The 12728-nt window shown below is 60.5% G+C and overlaps 6 protein-coding genes across 6 annotated transcripts; 3 read left to right on the top strand and 3 right to left on the bottom strand.

Moving 5' to 3' along the window:
- The first annotated feature begins 245 nt into the window (after positions 1-245).
- On the top strand, positions 246-2261 carry GGTG_01698 (hypothetical protein). The gene has a single exon (XM_009219467.1). The coding sequence runs from the start codon at positions 344-346 to the stop codon at positions 1862-1864; it is 1521 nt and encodes a 506-aa protein (XP_009217731.1). The 5' UTR covers positions 246-343; the 3' UTR covers positions 1865-2261.
- An 838-nt stretch (positions 2262-3099) lies between these two features.
- Positions 3100-3977, top strand: GGTG_01697 (hypothetical protein; the record flags this gene model as incomplete). The annotated part of the gene is made up of 1 exon (XM_009219466.1): positions 3100-3977. Exon 1 carries the CDS (start codon positions 3321-3323, stop codon positions 3975-3977), a length of 657 nt encoding a protein of 218 aa, XP_009217730.1. The 5' UTR covers positions 3100-3320.
- A 140-nt stretch (positions 3978-4117) lies between these two features.
- GGTG_01696 (hypothetical protein) lies at positions 4118-6602 on the top strand (the record flags this gene model as incomplete). Its single annotated transcript, XM_009219465.1, has 2 exons — positions 4118-5093; positions 5197-6602. 2 exons carry the CDS (start codon positions 4118-4120, stop codon positions 6600-6602), a joined length of 2382 nt encoding a protein of 793 aa, XP_009217729.1.
- Positions 6603-7035: 433 nt separating this feature from the next.
- GGTG_01695 (AMP-binding domain-containing protein) lies at positions 7036-9131 on the bottom strand (the record flags this gene model as incomplete). Its single annotated transcript, XM_009219464.1, has 2 exons — positions 7480-9131; positions 7036-7382 (listed from the first exon to the last, which is right to left on the bottom strand). The coding sequence occupies exons 1-2, from the start codon at positions 9077-9079 to the stop codon at positions 7036-7038; spliced, it is 1947 nt and encodes a 648-aa protein (XP_009217728.1). The 5' UTR covers positions 9080-9131.
- Positions 9132-9684: 553 nt separating this feature from the next.
- Positions 9685-11365, bottom strand: GGTG_01694 (beta-glucosidase A; the record flags this gene model as incomplete). The annotated part of the gene is made up of 3 exons (XM_009219463.1): positions 9685-9790; positions 9875-11155; positions 11322-11365. 3 exons carry the CDS (start codon positions 11363-11365, stop codon positions 9685-9687), a joined length of 1431 nt encoding a protein of 476 aa, XP_009217727.1.
- A 280-nt stretch (positions 11366-11645) lies between these two features.
- Positions 11646-12112, bottom strand: GGTG_01693 (hypothetical protein; the record flags this gene model as incomplete). The annotated part of the gene is made up of 1 exon (XM_009219462.1): positions 11646-12112. The coding sequence occupies one exon, from the start codon at positions 12110-12112 to the stop codon at positions 11705-11707; it is 408 nt and encodes a 135-aa protein (XP_009217726.1). The 3' UTR covers positions 11646-11704.
- Between the last annotated feature and the right edge of the window lie 616 nt (positions 12113-12728).

Below are 12728 nucleotides of genomic sequence, written 5' to 3'. Positions count from 1 at the left end.
AACAGTTTTTATTTAATTTAAATATAATGGAAATAAATGAAATTAAAATTAAAATACGTATAAAAATAAATTAAATATTGTATAAAAATAATTATTTGTTGATATATATTGTGGGGCGCTGGTATTCTTGCGCAATCTGGCGTTGATTCTCTTTTTAGGGAAACGAGCGATACTTTTGTCCGCCCACTATAGCCACTAGGCAGCTGACGTAGCGGCTGCACCTGCCACAGCCCTGCAAGCCAGAGCAACGCAGTTGGCCCGTGCTAGAAACAGATCAAAGCAAATGGCAAAACATATGGCCCATTAGGGCACTTCCAATCGCATCGTCTCCTCAACCCGACCTATGCCCAACGACCCGACCATGTTGGAATATTCTCCAGATTGCTACTGCTGCCGTATCGACACATGGCTAAGCGATTGCGCAGCGGCAGAGAGCGAATGCGCAGACGATGCCGCTCTCGACCATGAGCAAAAAAGCCGCGCCATCATGCCAGTGACACCGCCGCTCTCATCCACCAGGCGCTCGATATCGCCTTCTAAGAGACGACGTATCGAAGTAGACGACAACGCCGACGAAGACCACACACTGCCACCCGATAGCGACCCGACACCTCGCCCCGGCCGGTCTATGTCCGAGCAGCGCCCCTTCGTTATCTTGCCGCCACCACCAGACCAGCGCTCCATCCCCGGCAGCCACAGCCATGACCAAAGCCGCGGCGCGAGAACGAAATCGACCGGCTCGGGGTTCTCTCCCCACAAACAACGCTCGACGAGCCCCGTGAAAAAGCCACAAGATATGCGAGCCCTGTCCAAGCCTATCGAAATGAGAGCATTGTCGAATCCCAAACACCAACTTTCCCCCGATATGGCCAATTTGTATCGCCGCATACAAGACATTGTCGAGTTTCAGAATGCGTTCGTTCCCGCCGAGGCTCAAGAGGCCATAACTGGGGCCCTGCAAGAAACCGGAGATTGGGCAACGTCATGGCCAGGAAATTGGTTTTTTTCCAGCCCAGAAGGGACGACAGATTCGGGTTCCCAAGATAGGAGGGCAGCGGCCGAGGCAGAGTTGGCGGCGCTGTTAAAATTGAAAGCCACGGCGGACGAGTGCCTGGACGAAAGCGTTTCCGAAGCAGCGTGGAATATGGATGTCCACTCCCCCATACTTCAGCTGGCGACAGCTGGGTCCGGGGTACGGCGCCTCGTCATTACCACAGCCCGTATCGCCCCCGCATGGCTCGCCACCGTCGGCCCGGCCTCGTCAGTGCCTGGGACAGCATCTACGCCCTCCATCTCATCCTCTACCGCGTCTTCGGTGGGTCGACCGCATCTCGCCACCGAAGGCGCAGGCGCAAATGCGGCCGTTGCAGCTGGCAAGATGGTGGACTTCGCTTTGGTGCTATCCGAATCCGAGGGGACGCCGCTGGGGTCTGCCATACTGAACGCTGTCAGGGCGGCGGCGCCGGACGAGCGGTCGGTCAACCAAAGCACGTACATGCCTCTAACTCTGCGACCTCTAGGTGTCAGCATCGAAACCAAGGCTTCGACGAATCTTGCTGAGGGCCGCGTCCAGCTGGGGCTATGGGCAGCCGCCTGGTTCGCTCGGATGCAGGCGTTGATATCCGTAATGCCGGCGGCGAAAGGCATACCTACCGCCATGCCCGTCATCCTAGTGTTTGAGCACCGCTGGGCGTTGTCGTTTGTTTGTGACCGTGGAGTAAAGTTCGAGTTTATTGGCGAGGTATTGATTGGGGATACGCGCTCGTTGGTGGGCCTGTACAAGTTGTTGGCAGTGCTACGGGTGCTGGTCCAGTGGATGGATACCGACTTGAGGGCCTTTTTTGAGGATCTGTTTGATGTGTAATGAGCAGGCGAGCTCCGTTTGCCGCTCACAGCTGGGCCAAGTCCCAAAAGAACTCGGCCTGGTCAGACGTCTGGACTGCGAGTCCAAGCTGCAGGTCAGACTTCTTCGGTGTGTGTGCCGAGCAAGCCCCTCGATCTCTTCGGCTATCATGCGCTCCATCTCGGGCGCAAATGGGCATGAAAGAATGCGATGGCGACATTTTGGTCTCCCGCAAGATAGCAAGCCTCCCGATTCGACCCGTTTGGTGGGTGCGGCGGACAGCTGGGCCCTCTGGCCATTGCCGAACGGACAGGCCTCTAGCCAGCACGGCCGAACGTTCTGGTTGGGCGGTTACACCCAGGGACATTGATAATGCATGACATTGAATGACACCGAGCTGTGTGATGTTCTTTATGAGCCGTTGGCTATTCAAGCGAGCTGTAACAACGCTGCCGCTGGACGGCGTCCAAGTGTTCCCGCCTCCCGACCGAGGGATTCCAGGTCGGCAACCACTTCGCTGTTCTGCGAAGACCTAGATGCAGCCTCTTTTCGCCGTCTGCTGCGCCTGCCTTCTGATATTCGGCACCTGCTGCTATAGCTGGTCCTCGTGGCGTGGGTTCCTTCTCACGTGGCTGAGAGCGTGGGCGGCATGGGACGGTGGCTCTCTGAGTGGGTGCTCGCAATGGCTATGGCAACTAGTTCCTTGGACCCGATACTAGCAGATCGGAAAGGCAAAACACGCACGCTTTTTGCCATAAGCCCACGGCACATTTGAGGGTGTGGCCCCGAATATACCTGGAGCGACCCCACAAGCAGAAGGCCAGCAGCATAGCACCACATCCGCCCGCCCGGAACACATCCGCCCGCCCGGAAAAACGAAAGCGCACTGTATCCCCAAACTGGAGCCCGCTCATTGTTGAAGCTATGAATGAGTGTCAGTCGAGGCTGAATTGCAAATCGATGCTCGTCCAAAGTACCAAAACTGTCGTTTTTGTAGAAGGTATGCGGGGGGCTGAAATAGTGAACTTGTTGCGCTTAGGGGCAGCCGATACACCCTAAATCTATCAACTGGTTCGAACCATTAAAATCCGTATTGGCCCCGCAGCTAGCACCCGAGTGTTGGGTGGGAGCTGGCGAGTGCCTGACGGTTCCTCATCCCCAACAACTGTTGGCAAAATTTCCATTTTAATCACCCCTCCTAAACCGTTCTTCCATGTAACCGTCGTCGGATAATCCCGAGTATTCGAAAGCTTGAACGCTCTGCCTGCGATATCCACCCATTCGTCTTCCACGATTATCTACACATTATGTTGGAAGATAGCCGCAAATCCATGAGAAGGCAGAGATTTGGAAGCGGGGAAGAAGCGTTTGGGAGGAAGTGTGGTATTTATATGGTCGAACACGAATCTGGCAACGAATCGTCGAGGTCGGAGCGCGGGGTAAAACAGTGGAATGCATCTGATCTGCGAATGTGCGAATGGTCGGCCTGCAAATGCTGCGTTTCCGCCAGCTGGTCTGCTCGCTGCTCGAGCTCTTCCCTCGTGCTCCTCCTTCGGGAAAGGCTTTGGCGGCTGGAGTGAACTCGGTCCGGGTGGGGGCCTTGTTCAGTCTTCCAATGGTCTTTTTCAAGTCCGAAACTCTTAACGTGAATGCCGTCTGCTTCACCAATGCTCCATTCCGTGGTGGCGGAGCCGGGGGTGACGACTGCCCAGCCGGGGACGGAGGATCGGAGGGAGCCGTCTTTGGGGCGGCCTACAACGTGGGTCGGCCTGTGCCCGGGATATCCATGAAGAAAGGAGGATTGGGCGGGACCTGCTGGTCGCCCTGCGCACGGACCCACGTGCACCTAAATTGCGGATCTCTGCCCCTCGGACTCCCCGGCCAGGACCGACCAGTGCGACAGCGCCAGCCTCGGTGTCCCTGCGCATTGCGCAGCCCATCCAGCACCCCCTGTGTTTATGCTTGCCGCTTGCCGCTTGCCGCGATAATCCGAAAAAAGGAACCCGCCCGCCTCGCGTCCACCTCCGATGACTGCTTCTCATCACCATCTCACGACGAGTCGACTGTCTGGCCCTGGGGAAGACATTTTCCCGAGAAGCGGCCGAAGAGGCCGAGAATAGACAAGCGCCGCTGAGGAACGCCCCCCCAAATCACGCTGCCCCGGTGACGTCGATTTGTCGATTCTTTTCCCTGATTGCGAGATAAGCCCAACCGTCGGAAGCGCCACCAGGGCGCGCCATGCGTCTCCCGATAGTCTCGTCCTCCACGCCCACGATGCCACCTCCGCCATTATCGATACCGCCACACAACCTCCAGCCGCCAGACGGACGCTCCTTGCTGCTGGCAACAGAGGCCGTCGCGAGGGCAGCCCTGGCGGCGCACTCGTGGGCCGCCGCCACCAATTCCACGCGGCCAGGCGGCAGCGGGGACGGCGGCGGCGATGACTCTGGCAAGGAGCTGCAGAACTGGTCGTCCATCATCGGCATCGTGACTGCCATCGTCGGCAACGTGCTGATCGCCCTCGCCCTCAACGTCCAGCGCTATGCCCACATAAGCCTACACCGGAAGAGGCTCGAGGTGCGCGAGCGCGCCAGGCAGGCCCTGCGGAACGCCGCAAAGAGCGGCCAGAACGGCTCTGGCGCCCGAGCGTACGGCGCACTGGGCACAGGGTTGGACGGCCATGCCCCAGGCACTGGCGGACGAGCCCAGCATACCGAGAACGGGCAGGATGACGACACAGAAAACCACATGCCGCTCGAGTCGGATCCGCTGGCCCAAAGCATCCAGTCGACCGGCTCGTCCTCGCCCGCCAGCGACGACGATGACGATATCGAGTCCACCAACTACCTCCAATCGCCGTCGTGGTGGCTGGGCCAGGTGCTGATCACGGTGGGCGAGATGGGCAACTTCCTTGCCTACGGCTTCGCCCCCGCGTCCATCGTATCGCCGTTGGGCGTGGTGGCGCTCGTGTCCAACTGCGTCATCGCGCCCATCTTCTTCAAGGAGGTGTTCCGCCCGCGCGACTTCTGGGGTGTCGTCGTCGCCGTCGCCGGCGCCATCACGGTTGTCATGAGCGCCAACACGGAGGAAACAAAACTCGCGCCCCACGACGTTTGGAACGCCATCAGTACGTTCGAATTCAAGATATACATGGCAGTTTCGTGCTCCCTAATCGTTCTGCTCATGTGGGCGAGCCCGAGGTATGGGCACCGCTCCATCCTCGTCGACCTAGGCCTGGTGGGCTTATTCGGTACGTAGCAAACCCTCGCTCTCGCCCCTGTTGTGCCAGCCTGTTTCGGAAAGTGTCCCAGCAGGCAGACATACCCGCTAACACATGCACCACTCGCTCTCAGGTGCCTACACGGCTTTGGCCACCAAGGGCGTCTCGTCGATGCTTTCATCCACCCTCCTGGGCGCCTTCACCACCCCTGTGACGTATGTGCTCCTTTTTGTCCTCTTGGGCACCGCCGTGATGCAGGTGCGCTACGTGAACAAGGCACTCCAGCGCTTCGACTCGACCCAAGTCATCCCTATCCAGTTCGTCATATTCACGCTCTCGGTCATCATCGGGAGCGCTGTCCTGTACCGGGACTTTGAAAAAACCACAGGCGATCAAGCTATCACGTTTGTCGGCGGCTGCCTGCTCACATTCTTCGGCGTGGTTTTGATCACGAGCGGCCGTGCGTCGCAGCATGAGGATGAGGAGGGCCTATCGGACGTCGAAGGTATCGAGGAGACTATCGGTCTCGACGACCAGGGCCCTGTAGGCGGCTCCAGTAGCGTGCAAAGTTACCAATCCCAGCAGCCGAACACAGCGGCACCGGCGGGTGATGGCACCCCCTCAAGACGATCATCACGCGTCAGCTTTTTGGACGCTTCTGGGAAGCCCACCTCTATCCTTGCGAACAGAGGCATCCCGTCATTACGGATACCGCAGCCCCCAAAACCTCCAATGGGTACTGACGGCACGATGGGTGTGGGCGAAGACACACCGCTGCTGGGGGAAAACCCCTGGATACAATCCCCCATCGCGCACTCAGCGCTGGGTATAATGGATGCTGGCCTTGACAACGAGGGTCGCCAGCGACGTACCTTCTCGACGGACTCGGTCGACGACGCATTCCGGCCGGGCGGCGGCCGGGCAGTGGCCTCGGCGCCGACATCGACCCTACCCACCCCACACGACGACGGGGACCCCTTTGATCTGTGTTCGCTGACCTACATGGCCTCGACCGGCACGTCTTATCCCGACAACCCTACCACCCCGCGCCCTCCCACGGCGCGGCCTCAGTCGCATCACTTCTCGGGCCCCATCTTCTCCCCTTCGCCGCTGTCGTCGACAGTAAGCGCCGTGGTGGCCGACACTCTTCTTCTCCGGGACCTGGAGAGCCCTTCTTCCTCGACGAGGAGACTTGGTCTGAGACGCAGCCGGCCGAGTCTCCGGTCGAGCCTCTTTATGCCACACGACGAGGCCTTGTCCCCAGCCAGGACCGACCTCGCCCCCTGGACCCCTCCCGACAGCAGGGCCAGGCTCGAAGGGGTTGGTTTTGATGGCGGTGGCCCATCGTCCCCTGGCGACCATGATGACGAAATGTCTGGCGAGGGTGGCCTCAGGGGCCGCGCTCGCAGCTTGAGCCTGACCTTGGGCGAGCTGTTTGGGTCGAGGAACAATAGGCGGCGAAGGGACAGCGGGCCTGACGACGAGCAGGCGGGCCTGTTGGCGACGGCTCAGGGTTCCGGGAGCACAAGCGCACTCTGATTGTGTAGTGCCACATTACAGGAAAGTTTGTTTGACTTTTGTTTTTCTGTTTGCATCGTACTCCCCGCTTCCTTGTGGCGTCTACTAGACCTGGCGGAGTTGGCGGCGATGATTCTCGCATTTGCATTGGATAGGCGTTGTATCTCTTTTTTTTTTTTGGCTTTTGGCTTTGACGCCAATGTTGGGCTAGTCTTGCACGCCATCAGCCAGTTGTTCAACTGCGGACTCTTGGATGTTAAGGGTCTGTTGGGGTGTATATAGCGTGGGATTATATCGCATTGCAGGTTTGGCTGTGGAACAAATCTTATCTACTGGGTGAAATGCGACACGTCAAATGCTTCCAGGTACAGTAGAGCAATGAGAGAAAGAAGCGCAAACAAGTGCATGCATGACCTTTATGGCCTGCTATAACGTCCGACGGCCAAGGGGAGGGCTATGGCTCGTCGGGCTTGCGCCCCTGGCGGGCCCACTCGCGCAGCACGTTCTTCCTGATCTTGCCGGTGCTCGTCTTTGGCAGCTCGTCGACGACGTCGACCTCGCGGGGCACCATGAACTTTGAGATGGCGCTCTGGTCCCTGGCCCACTCGATGAGGTCCTCGCCGCGCAGCGCCGGGGCGGGGTTGCCGTCGCCGCCGCCGCCCCTGCGCTGCCTGGTGGTCACGTAGGCCTTTGGCCGCTCGCCCCAGCGGGAGTCGGGCACGGCGACGACGCCGGCCTCGAGCACGTCCGGGTGCTGGACCAGCATGCTCTCGAGGGCGACTGACGAGATGTTTTCGCCGCCTGTTTTTTTTTTTGTTTGTTAGCAAGGAGGTTGTGGTTGGGAGACGGAGAAGGAGACAGAGTGAGAGAGGTGACAGAGAGAGAGAGAGGTGCGTACCCGAAATGATGATGTCCTTTGCCCGGTCCAGGATCTGGGCGCTCCCGTCGGGGTGCCAGACGGCCAGGTCGCCCGAGTGCAGGGCGCCGCCGGCGAAGAGCTTGGCCGTGGCCTCGGGGTCCTTGTAGTAGCCCTTTGCGCAGATGTTGCCGACAAAGACGATCTCACCAATCTCCTTGCCATCCTTTTTGACGTCGACGAGGACTTCGTCGTCGTCGTCGTCGTCTGATGGTGGCTGCTGCTGTTGTCGTTGTTGTTGTTGTTGGTAAGTGGCGTCATGATGGCTCTGGTGCAGCGCCTGCTCCTCCTCGGCCGGCGTCCTCACGACGCGGATGGGCAGGCTGGTCAGGAAGCCGTGGCCCTGGCGCGCCATGAGGGCGTACTTTTCGGCCGGCGGCAGCGCGTCCCAGGCCGGCATGTGGTAGCCCTTTGTGATGGGGCCGTACGTCTCCGTCATGCCGTAGACGTGGACGGGCCGCAGGTTGAGGTCCGTCATCTGCGCAAACAGGTGCGCGGTCGGCGGGCTGGCGGCGACGGTGACGCGGACGGGCGCCTCGAGCGCGCCCGCCTCGGGCGCGGCGCACAGCAGCGTGCACACGGTCGGGGCGGCGCTAAAGTGCGTGACGCGCTCCTCCCGCAGCAGGCGCCAGATGGCGGCGTAGTCGACGCGGCGGAGGCACACGTGCGTGCCGCGCGCGGCCGTGACGGCCCAGGGGAAGGTCCAGCCGACGGCGTGGAACATGGGCAGGGTCCAGAGGTATCTGCAGCGGTGGCGCCCGCCGCCGCCGCCGCCGCCGCCGCCGTCCGCCTCCCCGATGTTGAGGCCCGACTCGACCACGTTGGCCAGGGCGGCCAGGTAGGCGCCGCGGTGCGTGTAGACGACGCCCTTGGGCCGCGACGTGGTGCCCGACGTGAAGGGGATGGCGATGGCGTCGTCCTCGTCGGCCGGGTGCGGCGCCAGGCCGGCCCAGCCGCGCCGTCCCTTCTTGTCGGCGTCTAGCCCCGCGAGCACGGCCTCGTCAAAGGGCCCGCTCAGCTCGCCCTCGGTCGCGTCCGTGTCCGTGTCGACGATGAAGCGCACCCCTGGGTGCTCGGACCTGAAGTGCGACAACAAATCAACAAACTCGGCGTCGACGACCACGCAGTCGACGTCGGCGAAGCCCAGGATGTACGACACGTCCTCGGGCTTGAGGCGGTAGTTTACGGGCACTAGGACCGCACCGGGCACGGCGCCGACGCCAAAGATGGTCTCGAGGAAGGCCGGGGTGTTGGGCGCCACGATGCCGACGCGGCGGTAGCCCCCGGCCAGCAGGTAGTAGGCCAGGCCGCGCGCCCGGTCGGCCAGCTCGGCGTAGGACCGCCGCAGCGTCTTGCCGTTGGCCGTGACGTGTACAACAGCCTCGGCGTCGGGCTCGATGGAAGCGGCGCGCTCGAGGAAGAAGGTGGGTGACAAGGGGTGCAGGTGGTGTTGTTTTTGTCGCGGTTGTTGCTGGGGCTCTGGCTGCTGGTGCTGCTGCTGTTGCTGTTGCTGTTCCGTCGGCTTGTCAACCAGGCCGAGGTGGCCGAGCACCGCCCGCAGCCGCGACGGAGGGCCTGACATGGCCAAATGGGAGAATTGTCAGGGGCAGAGTGTTGCAAAAAAAAAAAAAAGATGAGACGAATTACTTTACGTAGGCGGACAAAGTTCGGCGAAAAACAAAGTAAAAAGAAGAAGAAAAAAAGGCCAAGGCCGTTGATATTTCTACACCGTCCCTCTGCAGCGTCGACCTAAGCTCCCTGGACTGTGCTCGACCACCCTCCGTACTCGGCCGGTCCAGGGGAGATAGGCATTTAAGCCAAGGCCAGCCAGCTGGGGGTAGGTAGGTGGCACCCAGTGGTAGCGTGGTGCCCCCTGAAGCCGCCTGGGCCAGGTGCTGGGGACTGGCGCCAAGACCGGGGACGTGGGGAAGCTTGGGGTCGGGACCCGCCCCCAACTGCTTGTTACCCTTCTCGGAAGCCGAGGCAACGGTACGATTGGGGGTCACTGTGGGGATGTCATTGCCCTCACGGCCAGCTTCAATTTTGTTGAAACTAGTCTTGCCATTCATTGTACACCGCCAAGGGGTGCTTTCCATTCCTCCCTACATTTCACAATTATTACGCCCTAAAATAAGCTGTGCCTGTGCTATGTAATATTCTTTGTTGAACACGGCGGGCAGCCATAATCTAGTCCTTCTTGATGAGGCCGTCAAACAGCGGCTTTAGCGACCTGGCGCTCTTCTTGGGGTAACGCTTCTGTCCGTTCTTGTAATCGACAAAGGTGACACCGAATCTGGAAACAAAAACATGTTAGCGTGGGCTGGGAGGGGCACTGCAGCGAGCGAGCAGCAGCAACGACAGTAACGGCAACACCCACCTCGTCTCGTATCCCTCGGCCCACTCAAAGTTGTCCATCAGCGACCAGGCAGAGTAGCCGCGCACGTCGACGCCGTCCTCGGCCACGGCGGCGGCCATGGCCTTGACGTAGCCATCGAAATACTTGACGCGGAAGTCGTCCTTGAGGATCCGCTCCAGCGGCATGTCGTTCTCGCCCTTGACCGACGTGCCGTTCTCGGTCACGTAGATCTTGGGGCGGCCGTAGCGCTTGCTCAGCCAGTTGAGCAGGTCCCGGAACCCCTGCGGGTTGGGGCGGAGCCAGAACGACTGCGTCTCCTCGCCGATGCACTCGCCGCTCTTGGACCAGAAGAGCGTCTCGAGGTTGCCCAGGAAGTCGTCAGCTGGCGGCTCGCCCGTCTTGTGCTTGATGTAGTTGGCCGTGTAGTGGTTCATCCCGTAAAAGTCGTTGGAGCCCTTGACCAGCGCCTCCTCCTCGGGCGTGAATGTCGGCAGCCGGTCGCCTAGCTGCTTCTTCATGGACTTCGGGTAGTGTCCAAAGTAGACGGGATCCGCAAACCACGAGATGGCAAACTCGATCTTGCGGTCCGCTGCCTCCACGTCGGCCGGGTCTTCGGGATCCCACGGGTACGTGGCGTCACCGTTGAGCGTGATGCCGATCTCTCCGCCGTCGGTCGCCTTGAACTCGTCGCGGTACACCTTGACGGCGCGCCCGTGCGCCACGAGCAGGTTGTGACCCACCAGCCAGGGCTCCGTCGCGCTGTCGCCGACGGGCGACTTTGTGCGGTCCGACGTGTGGCCGGGCGCAAAGAAGCCCGAGTTATAGCCCAGGATGGCCGAGCACCACGGCTCGTTGAACGTGATCCAGTACTTGCACTTGGGGATGGCCTTGAACATGACGCGGGCGTAGTGCTCAAAGTCGAGCGGGAACTCCTGCCTGTTGAGCAGGCCGCCGTACCGCTTGTCCAGCGCGTCTGGCAGGTCCCAGTGGTACAGCGTGATCATGGGCGTGATGCCGGCATCAAGCAGGTCGTCGACAAACTTGACGTAGTGGTCGATGCCCTTTTGGTTGATGGGGTCGTTGCGGCCGCCGAGGGGGATGATGCGCGACCAGGCAATTGAGAAGCGGTACGACCTGGCGCCCACAGACTTGAGAAGTTCGATGTCCTCCTTTGTCCTGTTGTACGAGTCGCACGCCGTGGCGCCCGAGCTGCCATCGGCCACCTTGCCGGGGATGGCCGTGAAGGTGTCCCAGATGGTAGGACCGCGGCCGTCCTTGTCGACGGCACCCTCGATTTGATACCTGCAACGGTTAGCAAGTGAGTGTGTGGCAGCGGCCAGCCGTGTCGGCTAGCACAGAGGTCGGAGCAGAGTTGGGCATGCGTGATGGGCGATGGCCCCGCCGGCCTCTCTGATCTTCCGCTGACCTCGGCCCATCATTGGCATGGGGTTTGGGCTCAAGCACTCACGATGCCGTCGCGAAGCCCCACAAGAAGTCTTTGGGCAGAGACATGATGTCTGGCTGGCTGGACTGTTTAAGGGGCTGTTTTTTCCCCCTCCTTTCTCCTCTACTCTTTCTTCCTTCCAAGCAGATGGTCGACAGGTCGTTGGAAATCTCAGCCCTCCGTCATGTGTTTTGTTGTCGTAACTTGCTCCCTTCCAAGTCAGGGAGGGCGAGCCTTCTCCAGGGATGGACCAGGACGGGCCAGGAGCTGAAGAATGGATGACAGGGAAAGGGGGTGTGTGGGTGCTCGCGGGTGTGCGTATGCGTGTGGGCAGTGCGGTGCGTGTGTGTGTGTGTGTGTGTGTGTGTGTGTGTGTGTGTGACGGACAAGGCAGCCTCGCCGCCCCTTTATATGGACAGAGGGAGCTGGTCTCGGGCTGGGGCGCCCACAGGCCACGCAGCAGGAGCCGGAGCACGGCACGGCGGGCATGGGGTGCGCTGGAGTATAGGCCGGATCTGCCAGTCGGTTTCAGCCATGTTGGACTTTGATTGAGGAAATTGATCCCCAATTCTCCCGTGTCGGACCGTCGACACCGAGAACAGGCTGGGCAGGAGGTTGGAGCTAGCAGACGTTGGGGTGGAGATGCCCTGTGCAAAGGCGGGCCCTCGCTCGAATCGGACGGCGGCAGCGGGCAGGGGTGCCACGCCATGCGCCCCTAGCCCTGCGCTGTGGTTGGGCAAAGCGTGGGCAACGGCAGCACGCACCGCAAGCCCTCGATCCATGTCACTGCCAGGCAGGAAGCTCCAAGGTTCCATTGCGCCCCACCGCGGGGTAGGTACCTTGGGTACCTTGGATACCTTGGATACTGCACATGCACAATGCCTACCCAGGTACCCAGGTGCACCTGCCGTCAACGCCACGATCCATTCGACCTCTACCCCTCATTCGCCCCGAGGGGCCTTCCCACCTTGGTTCCCTCGACCCTTTCTCGTCCACGAGGCACCGGACGTCGTCCAGGTGACGCCAGGCACATCCACTCGGCGGCATATGCCTGGCCCCCGACACCCATCTCATTGGGCAACCCAGCAACTGAAGAAACAGAAAAACGCCAAAGAAAGGCACATCCCCTTCCGTGTCCCAACTATCCCAACTTTAACCGTACAACTGGAACTCTCCTAGCGCCTCGCATTGGACGAGAAGGCCTCGAGGGGCTACCGGCTTCCCCCTTCTGCTGCCACCAGACACGGACCAGACTTCTAGAAGGCCAGATCGGAACAGCGACCGAAACCGAAAGCCAGATCCGATAGGTGGGATTTCACAACGGGCCATGGGCCATGGATCATGGAGGAGGAGGCCTTAAGGAGGAGGGCCTCAGAGAGGCAGATGCGACCCATATCAGGCCTGTCAGCCCCCCAAGCTTGGATAATAAAG

The sequence above is a fragment of the Gaeumannomyces tritici genome (genome assembly GCF_000145635.1).
Source record: "Gaeumannomyces tritici R3-111a-1 unplaced genomic scaffold supercont2.1, whole genome shotgun sequence".
Lineage (NCBI taxonomy): Eukaryota > Fungi > Ascomycota > Sordariomycetes > Magnaporthales > Magnaporthaceae > Gaeumannomyces > Gaeumannomyces tritici.
The sequence above is the reverse complement of the archived record's forward strand: the minus strand, read 5'-3'. Positions and strand labels throughout refer to the sequence as shown.

What these genes read in the sequence shown, in the direction of transcription:
- GGTG_01698 (XM_009219467.1), top strand. Translation starts at nt 344, where the DNA reads ATGCCCAACGACCCGACCATGTTGGAATATTCTCCAGATTGCTACTGC.